General features: G+C 35.0%; 1 protein-coding gene across 9 annotated transcripts; it reads right to left on the minus strand.

The window, feature by feature from the left end:
- Positions 1-1,247: 1,247 nt before the first annotated feature.
- Positions 1,248-3,681, minus strand: LOC145012985 (uncharacterized). 9 transcript variants are annotated; one of them, XM_078971788.1, is made up of 7 exons: positions 3,564-3,681; positions 3,153-3,460; positions 2,957-3,051; positions 2,296-2,365; positions 2,185-2,231; positions 1,956-2,108; positions 1,248-1,522 (listed from the first exon to the last, which is right to left on the minus strand). In XM_078971788.1, exons 2-7 carry the CDS (start codon positions 3,240-3,242, stop codon positions 1,387-1,389), a joined length of 591 nt encoding a protein of 196 aa, XP_078827914.1. In that variant the 5' UTR covers positions 3,243-3,460; positions 3,564-3,681; the 3' UTR covers positions 1,248-1,386. The 9 variants fall into 9 exon arrangements, 7 of the variants coding, with proteins under 7 accessions (XP_078827914.1, XP_078827913.1, XP_078827918.1 ...); XM_078971790.1 differs by lacking the exon at positions 3,564-3,681 and adding an exon at positions 1,755-1,879 and having other exon boundaries at positions 1,374-1,515; positions 3,153-3,553; XM_078971789.1 differs by lacking the exon at positions 3,564-3,681 and adding an exon at positions 1,755-1,879 and having other exon boundaries at positions 1,374-1,522; positions 3,153-3,552.
- Between the last annotated feature and the right edge of the window lie 9,786 nt (positions 3,682-13,467).

Raw genomic sequence — 13,467 nt, forward strand, 5'->3', positions numbered from 1 at the left:
GTTTCAATGCTTTAATTACAAAAATAAATAATAATAAGAATGACTTTTTGTCAAAAAAAAAACCCAAGATATATGGAGTTTTATGCATATTTCTCTATAAATAATCAATACATTAAGATAATTATAGTTGTAACAATGTGAGAACATAGTTTTCGTGTTTTGATAATCGAATCAGTTAACCCACCTACAAAATCACATACAAATCAAAGTTAAAAGGGTCCAAGTTAAAATTATAAATTTTATATAATCCATATAAAAATTATAATTTGGTTCTTCTATAGAAAGCACTTGGTAGGATTCCAATTTGAAGGCACTAAATGAACCTCCCAAATTTAAATTAGTGAAATATCAGTTCAAAACTAAACCTGTGTCACTTGTTTTCATGTTGAAACCAACAATGGAAACAACCATTGGTTGAAAGTGAATGTAATCGACTACTTAGCAATTATTGTTCATACAAAATTTTCAATATAATATGTGCATATTAAAGAAGACACATTTAATTACAATCTTTTTTAGACATAAGGGAAGTATGGCCATCTACTCATACTTTAGGGGATATATTATATGGATCTTTGCTTCACTCGAAAGAAGTACAACACAACATGTGATATGTTTTCAAGAACTGATGGTTCCATTTCCATGTAATTTGGCCGGGTACCGACCTATGTTGACCCTTGTAATGCTGCAAAGTCTTTTTTTTTTTTTTTTTTTGCTTTCTTAGAAGCCTACATATAAAATTCCAACATCAAAAGACATGTCAAGGTGATAATTTAAAGGGTTGTATGAAAGAAACTACTTTGTTTTTGTTTAATATATCAAGAAATTTGTGAAAGCTTTTTACCTTTTAAGATGTGATTGCAACAAAAAGTAACCTTAGTAAATGAGAACTCATTTCATCAAAAACCTTGTCTTAATACATGGGTGATTTAGGTAAATCTGAAAAAGTTTGGTTATTAGCCACATTCCAATATTCCAAAAGGTCATTTTTATAAATACCTTTTCTATTAATTTATATAACACAAAATGGATATTTTATGTCGGCTTACGTAATGAAATCAATTTGTTATAGCTGAATATATGGGTAGTTTGAGAAGATATTGGTAACAAATTGACATATCACTACATGCACCTTAACAAGCTTCCATAGCGAAGCACCTGTTGCATCCCAACATGGACTGAATAGTGGCTTCCATTGGGGTTTTTCATTGCCAGGTGGCCTTAAAAGCTTCTTGCTCGCTATTACATGCACATGATTTACGATTCAGGATTAAAAATATCATGTTTAATTTACAAATTGGTAGAGATAATTAGTCTTAGTTGTAGTACTATCTCCTTAAGCTTTGAAAGTAGCTACTCATCTACTCTATACATACATCAAATTTTTTAGAATAAATAATAGAACATGTTCTTGCAATACAGTATTCCATGGTAACAATTAAAAGAGGGACCACAAAATTTCAATTGCAATGGGTGCATGCAAAGCGGGGTTGTGTGCCCCTTCAATCTGTATGCCTGTAAACTGACAAAAAATGACCACATTATCTTTAAATCAGTCAACATCAAATTAATTCAATAGAAGCTCATATAACTAAAAAAAAAAAAAAGCCTTTTGTAATTCTGACTATAACTATTTTAGAAAAAAAAAAAATTCAAAGTTATAGAGTAACAACAGAAACAAATTTAGTCCATAAAAAAATCATATTAAATAAAATAGAAAAATAAGATTACGATGCTTAAGTTAGACAACATACGCTAAAAAGTTGTTATCGAACACCTAAACCGCCTTTATTTTGGACGATTTGGCTCTAGATAATTATGTACTGCAAGGTCCGAACATGTCAAAAATGAATTGGCTGAAATGATTGATTTGACATACCTACAAAAGCACCACAAATTAGTGATATAAAGTATCTACAGAAGAAGAATACAACATTTTAAGTCGCTTTAGACACCTGATTTGTGGTGGGAATGGACCAATGAACTTATTGTTGTGAAGATCCTTGAAAACAAAAAGTAAGTAGGAGAGGGACCTCTTGCAAAGGAGTGGCATCAGGTTGAAAGCTTGAAAAAAATATGGATCTTTCTTTAGCATAGTTGAATACAATCTGCACAAAAATAGAAAAAGAATAAATCATGGTAACATGGAAACTGTTAAAGAAAGACGAAATGAGAAGGGCATACACCAAGAAAAACTTGTATGGCATGAACCAAATCATCTTCTTGGTACACTACATTATCATCAAAATTAAACTCAATACTGAATCCCATGGAATGATTTACATTATGAAATACCTCTTCCAATGTGCAAAGATGATCATCTTTCTCAACTTTCCACTCGAAAATCCTCCTATCTTTCGTTTTCCTAAACAAATGATCACCCACATGATATCATCAAGATTACACCAATTAAAATAATGAAATAGCTTCAAATATGGAAAAAAAAAAAAAAAAAAAAAAAAAAACAGAGATCTTATGAGGCTCCCTTTGAGGTCCACATGAAACGAATTCATTGAAATTCAAATTTGTCACTCTTTTCTCAATTATAACACCCTGAAATTAAGATTCAAGAGAAACTTACTGTTGGAAACTATCTTGCACTTAATAAACAACAAATTTGATGTTATAACATTTTCCAGCACCAAAATAATCTAAAACTGAATTTTTTTAAACAAAACTTGATGTGAAAAATAAGTTTCGGTGTGACGTTCAGAAAATTGGGAATATAAATAAAATGCCAAATTAATGTTACATTTTGTGGACCCAATCATTCCGACATTACAAAAACTAACATTTTTAAGGCCTTTAGCCCAAAGCCAAACGTATGGTAATGGAGTATCGAAGCACGAACAAACTTAACCCACAAGAAACCGAAAACAGATCTAATCATCTAATCAAATCGGCGATGTCAAAGGCTTACTGTTATCGATGAGAGGTTACCAGAGTTTCAATAAACCTGAATCCATCAAACATTGGTGCAAATTTCTCCGACCAACAACTCTTCAACTCCGGTGACAAATCTTCATTATAATTGCTCGATGGTCCATGATCCTGTAAAAAGTGCACAACAGATTGAAGGAATTTTATATGGAATAAGGAGAAAACGGAAGAAGAAGTATCAAAAATTTGAGATAGTTTTCGTAATGATTTACCTGATAAGGTTTGGTTTTTGTGATTAGATAGGTTGGGGAAACCATCGTGGAGAACGGATATGGCGGCGTCACCAAATCCATTGAAGACATTGAAGTGACCGTAGTAGAAGGAGCAAAATTAGTGCAATCAAAAAACAACAATCGAGACGATCGATGTAGATGAAACGGAGAATTTTGACTGAAACGTAATTGACTCCAAGAAGAACTGAGCCAAAATCGGTGGTGGTTAACTGTCGCCTCCACATCGGCACCTCCACATGACCGATTCTGACGGCATCACCAAATCCATCGCAGCCATTCAAGGCAGCCTAGTAGAAGGAGCAAAATCAATGGGTGGGTGGTTTTAGGGCTTCTAGATGATTCTAGAAGAAAAGATTGGATAAGAACGAAGAAATGGAAGGAACGACTAACCTACAACTGTTGGGATAAAATGATCGGAAACCGGAACTTTCCTACCACGTGTCCACAAACAATATGAATATTAACATAAAGTGACCTTAAAGCGGAATTGAACAAACAAATATAAACAAACGAGCATTTGTGCCAACCCTTTAGTTTATTGTTCCTAACAATGCACAACTTTAATATATATATATATATATATATATATATATATATATATATATATATATATATATATATATATATATTAAATTGTAATGCAATAGTTGATTATAATTTACTTTAGTTCAAATATCTTACGATAAACAATTAGGTAGAGATTCCGTTAAAACCACTTCGTCTCTACTGTTTGAAACTTTTGCAGCCACCCATACAGTGGCGGATCCCTTTGGGGGCCGGGAGGGGCCATGTCCTCCCCGGTTTTTTGTCTGCTTTTTATCAAATGCTTAGCCAAAATATATATGTTTTAGTTTATATCAAAAATGAAGGAGGAATGCAGACATTAAATAAAGAAATTTAGAAGATACTTAAAGTCTTCTAAATCAAAACAAACCCCGTAGAAATTTGGAATGGAAATCGAATCCCAACAAATCTTAATCATCTTGTTATTTTGAAACTGTATCGTATCATCAATATAACACATTTAGTTCTTTTGAGAAACAAATCTCAAGAAAGTTCAAAAACAAAGAAAATAAGTTAGGTTCGTTGCCGGAAACCGTTGTTTCTGACCTCTTAGAAGAAATGTCGGTCGAGCGTCGCTACCGGAAATGACTGCTATCCGTCGTCTTAGAAGCCATGTCGACCTTTGTTGAATGTTATCTCCATCGTCTCCAGGTATCTGTGGCATTTACTCTCATACAACCTTCGTTCTTACCTTTTATTTCTATGGTCTCCGCTCTTAAATTGATCATTTTTCTTATTGTGATTTTTATCTATAAGAAAATCTGATTTTTTACTATATTTTATCTACAATCATAGCCCCTACATAATATCACTGATAAAGGTAACTAATAGAGGTACGTGTGCTGTCAAAATTTTGAAAGAAAGATGATGCTCCGCTGTCAAAATAAATAAATAAATAAATAAATAAAATAAAATAAAATAAAAACTTTTGATATTTTATGTATTTTTTTAAAGAGAATTTGTTTGATAACTCTTTTATTTTTTATTTTTTATGATTTCATTATTTTATAAACATAAATTAATTGTATTTCTTGGTCACTGTAATATAATTCATATTTATATCTTTCACTTTTCCAATATCTAATTATATACATTATTTATAAAAAAAACCTTTTGCAAGTTCTAATTAGTCTTTCATAACGACTTAATATATTTTTATTTGGTTCTATTATAAAGTTTTATTTCGGCCCCTCTAATTTTAATGTGTGTGTTCCGCCCCTGCACCCATAGGCCAATCTTTCTTCAGTTTACACTCTAGAAAGCTTTTCAAGTCAGAGCTACAAGTCATTATATCTAAATTAAAAAGAATGTAAACAGACTTCTTTTAACGTTTAAGTCAAGCGTACAAAGATAAATATTTAAAACCTACCATTTGTCTTGTTATAGTATATTAAATAGAAAGCATGCAAATGTGAAAATTATTAAATTACATGAAGTATGACGAAGTGTCTAGCTTTTAATCCGCGTGTTTCTTTTATTGGTTTCCAAGCATCATAGAATTTAACAATTATTATGTTGGCTCCCGTGCTTTTTATTAAATGCGTAAATCATTAGGTAAAAGAGAAAATTAACCAAAGAGTCTTTAGTGGGAAATTACCCCAGATGTGTCGATGGTGGCGGTTACTGGGAAATTACCCCAGTAATTGTAAGTAATTGTATGGATTTGCTAAAATGTAAAGAGTTTTTAGTGGGTCATAAGAGACTGGAAAGGATTCATGAGGTTATAATGCTGGTATTTTTATGGGTAATTTGGAGATACAGGAACAACAAAGCTCACAGCTCAAACCAAAACACTGGCTCAAAATCGACTCTGCCTTTCGAGGTACAATCATTATCGTATCTTTGGATCAATGCGAGGAATCGGAAGGGAAGGAAGCTTAGGTGGCTCGAGTGGTGTTGCGACCCAATTTTGGAATGCTATGGCATGATGTAGCCTAAATTCTCTTATTTATTGTTCCAGTTCTTTTTCCTCTTCTTTGTTTGTTTTTTTTTTTTTCTGATTTTATGTTTACTGAGACTAATTGTATCTCCTAGCTCCTCGCTAGAGTTATATTTTATTTAATGCTTGCCGTTCTATAAAAAGAAAATTAATCAAAGAAATGAAATTAACAATAAGGATAAAAAGACTGGATGTAGTAATAATTAACCAAAGAAATGAAATTAACAATAAGGATAAAAAGACTAGATGTAGTAATAAATAACAAACCTTGTAAGAAAAGAAACCAAAACTTTTAACGGTAATACATCTATTGGTATTCTCTATAAAGAAATCAAATTATGCATACACATAGGTAAAGAGATATTACAAGGAAACCTTTAGAGTGTACTGACCATGACATATCATTAATTATATATAAATTAAAAAATAAACATGATTTAATCAATTTGTTTCAAAAAATATCATTAAGTATATATAAATTACAAACTTTTGAATGGTTGTTATTAATTATGTGGAAAATGAAAAGTTTTGGAGGTTTCAAATGCATAGTGCAAGAAAAAATATCTCGTTTATAAATATACTAAGCAAATATCCGCGCGTTGCGCGAAATAAAATTATATAGTCAACCTTTTAGTAATAATATGTCATTGGAAATGTTTTTGTCGTTTATATTAACTAATAAATAATTATTATTGTAGATTTTGATAATGCAGAATGGAACGTATTTTCTTATTATCACCAAGCCAATAAAACAGTTCTTAAAATACAATCCAGAAAGCTAAAACTAAACAATGCTTAATCAAAGGAAACCATAAAAGATAATAAAGGATAAATATGAAAAAACTGATTAATAAGATAATGACTATCGGCTAAGAAATATCCGTTCCAACATTGCCCCTCAAGTTGGAGCGTGTAAATCTTGCATGCCCAACTTGACAAGTAGGTTTCGAAGTTGCTGAGCTCCTAATGGTTTGGTAAGAAGATCGACTATTTTACCCGTGGTATCAATGTGCATGGGACATATTTCATCCGACTCAACTCGCTCTCGGATGAAATAACAATCCATTTCTACATGTTTCATTCTTTCATGAAAAACTGGATTGTTAGCAATGTGTTTGGCAGCTAAGTTGTCACAAAATAGAGTAGTTCCTTCCGTAGGTGCTTCGGAAAGTTCCTTAAGCAATGATCAAACCCACAATATTTCGCTGACTGTGCTAGCCATTGCCCTGTACTCCGCTTCAGCCGATGAACGGGAAACAACTGATTGTTTCTACATGTTTCATTCTTTCAGGCCTCCTTGGCGGGGTATCAAAATACCTTGACCCAGGGTGGCTTTTAAATATCTTAAGACACGAGTAACCGCATTCATATGATTTTGTCTAGGGTCGGAGACATATTGACTTAACACGTTAACAGAGTAAGAAATATCTGTGCGTGTGGCTTGCAAATATAACAATCGCCCAACCAATCACCTGTATTTACCAACATCAACCTTTTCTTCTTCCTCATTCTTATCGAGTTTTAGATTTTGTTCCATGGGAAAACCACTTGGACGACACCCTTGCAAGCCACTGTCCTCTAAAATGTCCAAAGTATATTTTCGCTGACTAAGGACTAAACCCTCCTTCGTACGAGCCACTTCGATTCCCAAAAAATACTTCAAGGTGTCGAGGTCTTTAATGCTAAATCTATGGTGGAGTTGAGACTTGGTGTATTGAATCATGTCCATATCATTGCCAACAATGATCACATCGTCAACATAAATCAAAGCTGCTACAAAAACTGCATTTTTGTTGTATATAAACAACGAATAATCTGCCCTGGATTGAGTGAAACCAAGGTCCAACAGAGATTGGGTGAACTTATGATACCAATTACGCGACGCTTGTTTGAGGCCTTATAGTGACTTCTTGAGGTGACAAACACGTGTATCATTTTCTTTTGAGAACCCTTGTGGAAGCTTCATGTACACTTCTTCGTTGAGATCACCATGTAAGAACGCATTGTTGACGTCTAACTAGTGTATAATCCAGTCCTTCTTCACAACTAAAGTAAGAAGAGTGCGCATCATTACTAATTTTGCAACAGGCGCGAAAGTGTCGTGATAGTCCACTCCTTCCATTTGTGTGAAGCCCTTTGTTACGAGCTTGGATTTGTAGCATTCGATCTCCCCATTTGGTTTATACTTGATCTTGTACACCCATTTAGAATCTATTGCTTTCTTTCCTTCGTGTAAAGGTCCCAAGGACCACATTTGATTTTCTTCAAGCGCCTTGATTTCACGTTTCATGGCATTTCGCTAGTTTTCATTTTGTGATGCCTGAAAGAAAGTTTTAGGCTCATCATGCGACGTGATGGCCGCTAAAAATCTTTTGTGTTTGTTAGAAAACTTTTCATAAGTCACATAATGAGCAAGAGGGTGTACCTTGGAGGAAGCTTGATTGGAACTTGGGTGTGCATGATCGACAGATGGTGGGATGTTAACTTCGTAATCCTTGAACCGTGAGGGTTGAGTCTTGGCCCGTTGAGAAGTATGGCTTGAATTGTTCAGATATTGCGGGTCACCATTATTATGTGACAGATCGTTATTGGCATCGTCAGCTTGTGTCATATCTTCTGGTGGGTTATTGGGCTCATTACTTTGCATGGGTGAATCCATGTCGCCAACCTCTTCTCTTACAATGGATGCGCTGGGATTTTCCTTATGGTATAAATCAATTTCCATGTCGAGTCTAGGTCGATCAGTTGGTTGAGACTCACCAACGATTTCATTCTCTACCTGGTTTACATTCTCTTTGTGGCTGGATAACGGGAAGACGTTTTCCAAAAACTTGACATCACGACTTACGACAATTTTTCATTTTTCTAAATCATAGACTTTGTAACCCTTTGTGCCGAAAGGGTATCCCAAAAACACCCCCGCCTTTCCTCATGGAGCAAATTTATCTCCCTTTGTTTCGGTGTTCCAGAAGTAAGTCAGACAGCCCAATACACGCATGTGCTCATAAGGAGGTTCTTTTCCATATATTATCTCATATGGCGTTTTGTATTTAATTACCTTGGAAGGTAATCTGTTGATGATATAGGCAGCCGACAAAACACATTCCCCCCAAAACCTTATGGGTAACTTCCTTTCAAATCTCAAGGCACGAGCTACTTCCAAGAGGTGCCTGTGCTTTCTTTCCACAACCCCGTTTTGTTGAGGGGTATGTGGACAGGTTGTTTCGAGCTCGATGCCATGATTAGCATAGAAGCTTTTCATGTGATTGGATGTGAACTCTCCTCTATTGTCACATCTGATTCGTTTAATGTTCTTCTGGAATTGTGTTTGGATGAGATTGTAAAAACTGATCAAATAATCACTTGCCTCGTATTTGTGCCTGATTATGTAAACCCAAACAGCCCTACCATAATCATCAACTATAGCGAGGAAATAACTTCCATGTGTAAGTGAAAATGTTCTATAACCAACCCAAATATCACAATGAATCATCTCAAAACAATCATTCGTTTTTATTGTACTTGTAGGAAAAAGGAGTCTAGTTAATTTAGCTCTCAGACACGAATCACAAAAAAACTTCTTTAGAGTTACTACTAAAGTCCTTACATAAAGAAATATGAGATAATTTTTTATTTGATGGGTGATCAAGTCTTTTATGCCATTGATTTGTGGTGGTGACTGCCATAGCTCGCCGACCTTCTTGCATGATCCCCATTTTGTAGAGTCCACCAATGCACTTACCCATTCCAATCAAGCACCTCGTACTCAAGCCCTGTATTACAAAGAAATCCGGGAAAAAGGTAATAGCACAATTCAAATTTCTCGTTAGTTGACTGACAGATATAAGGTTGCATTTAAAATTTGGTATATAAAGAACTCCTTTAATTTTAATCCCTCCATTAAAGGTAAGTTCACCGTTTCCTTTGACGGGAATGGTTTCGCCATTGGGGATGATGACGGGCAATTCTCTACCTCCTGTAGTGAAGTTTTCAAGAGACTCCCGATTGTAAGTCATACATTCAGTTGTTCCCGAGTAAATTATCCAGTCACTTTCATTATTAGATTTTGATAATCAGAGAGATGGAATGAAACGTAATTTCTTATTATCACCAAGCCAATAAAACAGTTCTTTAAATACAATCCAGAAAGCTAAAACTAAACAATCCTTAATCAAAGGAAACCATAAAAGATAATAAAGGATAAATACGAAAAAACTGATTAATAAGATAATGAGTATTGGAACGGATATTTGCTTTAATACCATTAAAAGAACACATGGGTTATAAAAATGAAGAGTCTTCATTTTTAATACCCTAATAAACTCATAAGTTACAAGAAATGAAAAGTTTTGAAAGTTTAGAAAACTTGCCCTCAAGTTTTGGAACAAGTAAAGTCTTCATTAAAACTTTAGTTCCAACCCTTAGAATTTTAAAAGTTAAAATTCAACCCTTATACTTATAATATTATAAGTTAATAATAATAATAATAATAATAATAATAATAATAATAATAATAATAATAATATATATATATATATATATATATATATATATATATATATATATATATATATATATGTATAAGATCAAACTCGTCTTACCGCTAGTACGCCTCATTCACGAAGCCGGTCTATAAGGTGGGTATAAGGTTGTTTCCTATAAAATGGCAACTTAGTGGGTGTCCACTCTCACCCACCGCTTGCTTGACTGGTGGATGATCGTTAGCCGAACGGGTAAGACAAGGACTTATAAATTCTCATTAAAAGTATGATAAATATTATAAAGTAACTAATTGTTTTATTAAATTCTCAATCTTAGTCACTTTAGGAATAATGTGAATAAGGTGCTAATCCATGAAATTACACTTTACACTTTGTCTAAGTCTTTAGTGGAGCGTGTGTGGTTAATCGGCACACTAACTTGGACTTAACAAGGTAGGTAAAGGGTGACTTAATATTTATCATAGTATCAATGGAGCGTGTGTGGTTAACCGGCACATCAATTGAGGGGTAATTTATTAAGGGTACCAAGTAATTTTCATGGTTACTTCACAACTCGTTTTGTGATCCTCGGTATCCCAGTCACAAAACTTGGAGGGCACACTCGAGATTGAAACATGCCTTTGAAAAGTTCATTGAATCTCAAAAGAACCTAGGAGTTTCTAAGAACCAAATTAAATATTTTAATATTTCGACTTTGGTGGAAATTGGTGAATCGTCATTCACCTACCTTTCAAATATGTTATTACTTAGATTACGGCATAGCTCTTCTAAGTATAATATATTGTGATTGGGTCCTAGCCTTAATACTACATTTGGGTGTTTTATTAAGGACTATTCCTACTTCTAAACTAAACTTTTCTTCTTCTCAGATGTCTGCAAACTCTGTTGCTTCTGGCTCTAATCCTAATGGCTCCTTTTCTCTTATGAACTTGTGTGGGAAAGTCACTTTTGATGGATCCAACTTTAATGAATGGATCAGAAACATCCGAATGATTACCCTCTATGAGGACAAAGAATATGTCCTCGATAAGGAGCTCAAGGAGATTGATAAGTCAGTAGCTACTCCTCAAGAGATCGCTGACTTTAGGGCACATGAAAGGGATGCCACCAAGGTGGCATGCATCATGATGGCCACTATGACAGCCGATCTCCAAAAGTCCTTCGAGGACTACTACCCTTTTTAAATGCACCAAGATTTGATGGAAAGATACCATCAAAGTGCACGACAAGAGAGGTATGAAATCATCTCCTCCATGATAACAACCCGAATGTAGGATGGAGAACCCATCACGGGCCACATTCAGAAAATGCAAAGATTTGTGGACCGTTTGCTGATGCTTAATGTGAACTTCCCCGTGGAGCTAGAAATAGATATTAGTTTGCACTCCTTACCTTCATGTTATGATCAATTCCGCATGACATACCACATGAACAAGGAAGAGGTCACTCTCAACAAACTTCAAGGACTCTTAAAGACCGTGGAAAGTGGTCTTAAGGGTAAGACGGTTGTTACTACTCCTACTCCTAGCAACTCCGCCCCTGTCTTGGCAATCGGGAAAGGACGAGGGAAGAAAAGAAAGAGTTCTTCGAAGGGTACCAAGGTTAGGACCCTTGGTGGCTTGTCTTCAAGTGGAACCAAGAAAGGTTTCATCACTCCTTCTTTTGACCCAAAGGAGGCTGAATGCTTCTATTGCCATGAAAAGGCACATTGGAAGCGGAACTACCCAAAGTACCAGCAAGATGAGAAGGATGGGAAAGTTAAAACCAATCATGCAGGTATTTACACTATCTTATCTAATAACCCACCCCATTCTAATTCTTGGGTCCTTGGTACCGATTGTGGTATTCATATCTGTTCTGATTTACAGGGACTAAGAAGAAGTGAGAATGTGGAGCAAGGAAGAATAAACTTGATCATGGGAAACAGGAAAGCTTCACCTGTCACCAAAATTGGAGTTTATACTTTATCGCTAAGTAGTGGGTTTAGTTTAGATTTGAATAAATGTTGTTATTTGTCAGAAATGGCAAGAAATATTATTGCCTTTCATGCATTGTATAAACAAGGTTTTACCTTTTCATTTGATAATGAAGTTGGTTCGATTAATTCTTTCTTTAATAATAGTCTTTGTTTTAAAACATTAGCTTGTAATGGCGTGTATGAAACTGTATCTGTTGTAGATAACTTTGGAAATGATGTTTTGTGTATTGATTCTCCTAATAATAATAACTTGGATAAAGCATCACTATGGCATTGTCTTCTTGGACATATAAGCAAGAAATGCATAGGCCAACTCCAAAAGGATGGAGTCTTGGAGTCATTTGACCTAAAGTCTGATGATAGTTGCGAATCATGCTTACTTGGAAAAATGACAAAGTCACCCTTCATAGGTTCTTGTGAGAGGGGTGAAGGTTTGTTGGACCTTGTACACACGGATGTGTGTGGACCATTCAAACATGCCACAAGGGATGCTAATCGTTATTATTTGACTTTTACTGATGATTATAGTAGATATGGATATGTCTACTTAATCAACAATAAGTCAGAGACTTTCGAAAGGTTTAAGGAATTTAAACAGGAATTCAAGAATCAATTGGGCAGGAACATTAAGATGATTCGATCCGATCGAGGTGGTGAGTATCTTAGTTTAGAGTTTCTCGACTATCTTAGGAAATGTGGGATTATCTCACAATTGACACCTCCCAGGATACCACAGTTGAATGGTGTGGCTGAGAGGCGTAATCAAACCTTGTTGTATATGGTTCGTTCCATCATGAGTCGAGCTTTGCTACCAATCTCATTCTAGGGGTATGCCTTAAAGACTGCCGCTCATATTCTTAATCTAGTCCCTACAAAGAAAGTTGCCAAAACTCCTTACGAGATGTGGACTGGTAAAGTTCCTAAACTAGACCACATCAAGATTTGGGGTTGCGAGGCTTTTGTGAGGCGCGAGTCGCATGATAAGCAAGAACCCTGAAGCGAGAGATGTATTTTCATCGGCTACTCACAAAGATCCTTTGGTTACCTCTTCTACAAACCTAGTGATAATGTGGTCTTTGTAGCAAGAAGAGGAGTCTTTCGAGAGAGAGAATTTATAAGCCAAGGAGACAGTGGGATGCAAATTGACCTTGAAGAACTTCAAGAGTCAAGCGGTGAAGGAACTTCAAACTCTAGCCCTCAACTTGAGGAGGAAACTCTTGTTGAGCTAATTGATGAATTTGTACCTCTGAGGCGTTCCACGAGAGTTAGGAATACACCTGAGCATTACTATGGTTCCATACTACTACAGAA

Source organism: Lactuca saligna, chromosome 8, assembly GCF_052625555.1.
Source record: "Lactuca saligna cultivar CGN05327 chromosome 8, ASM5262555v1, whole genome shotgun sequence".
In the NCBI taxonomy this organism is placed as follows: domain Eukaryota; kingdom Viridiplantae; phylum Streptophyta; class Magnoliopsida; order Asterales; family Asteraceae; genus Lactuca; species Lactuca saligna.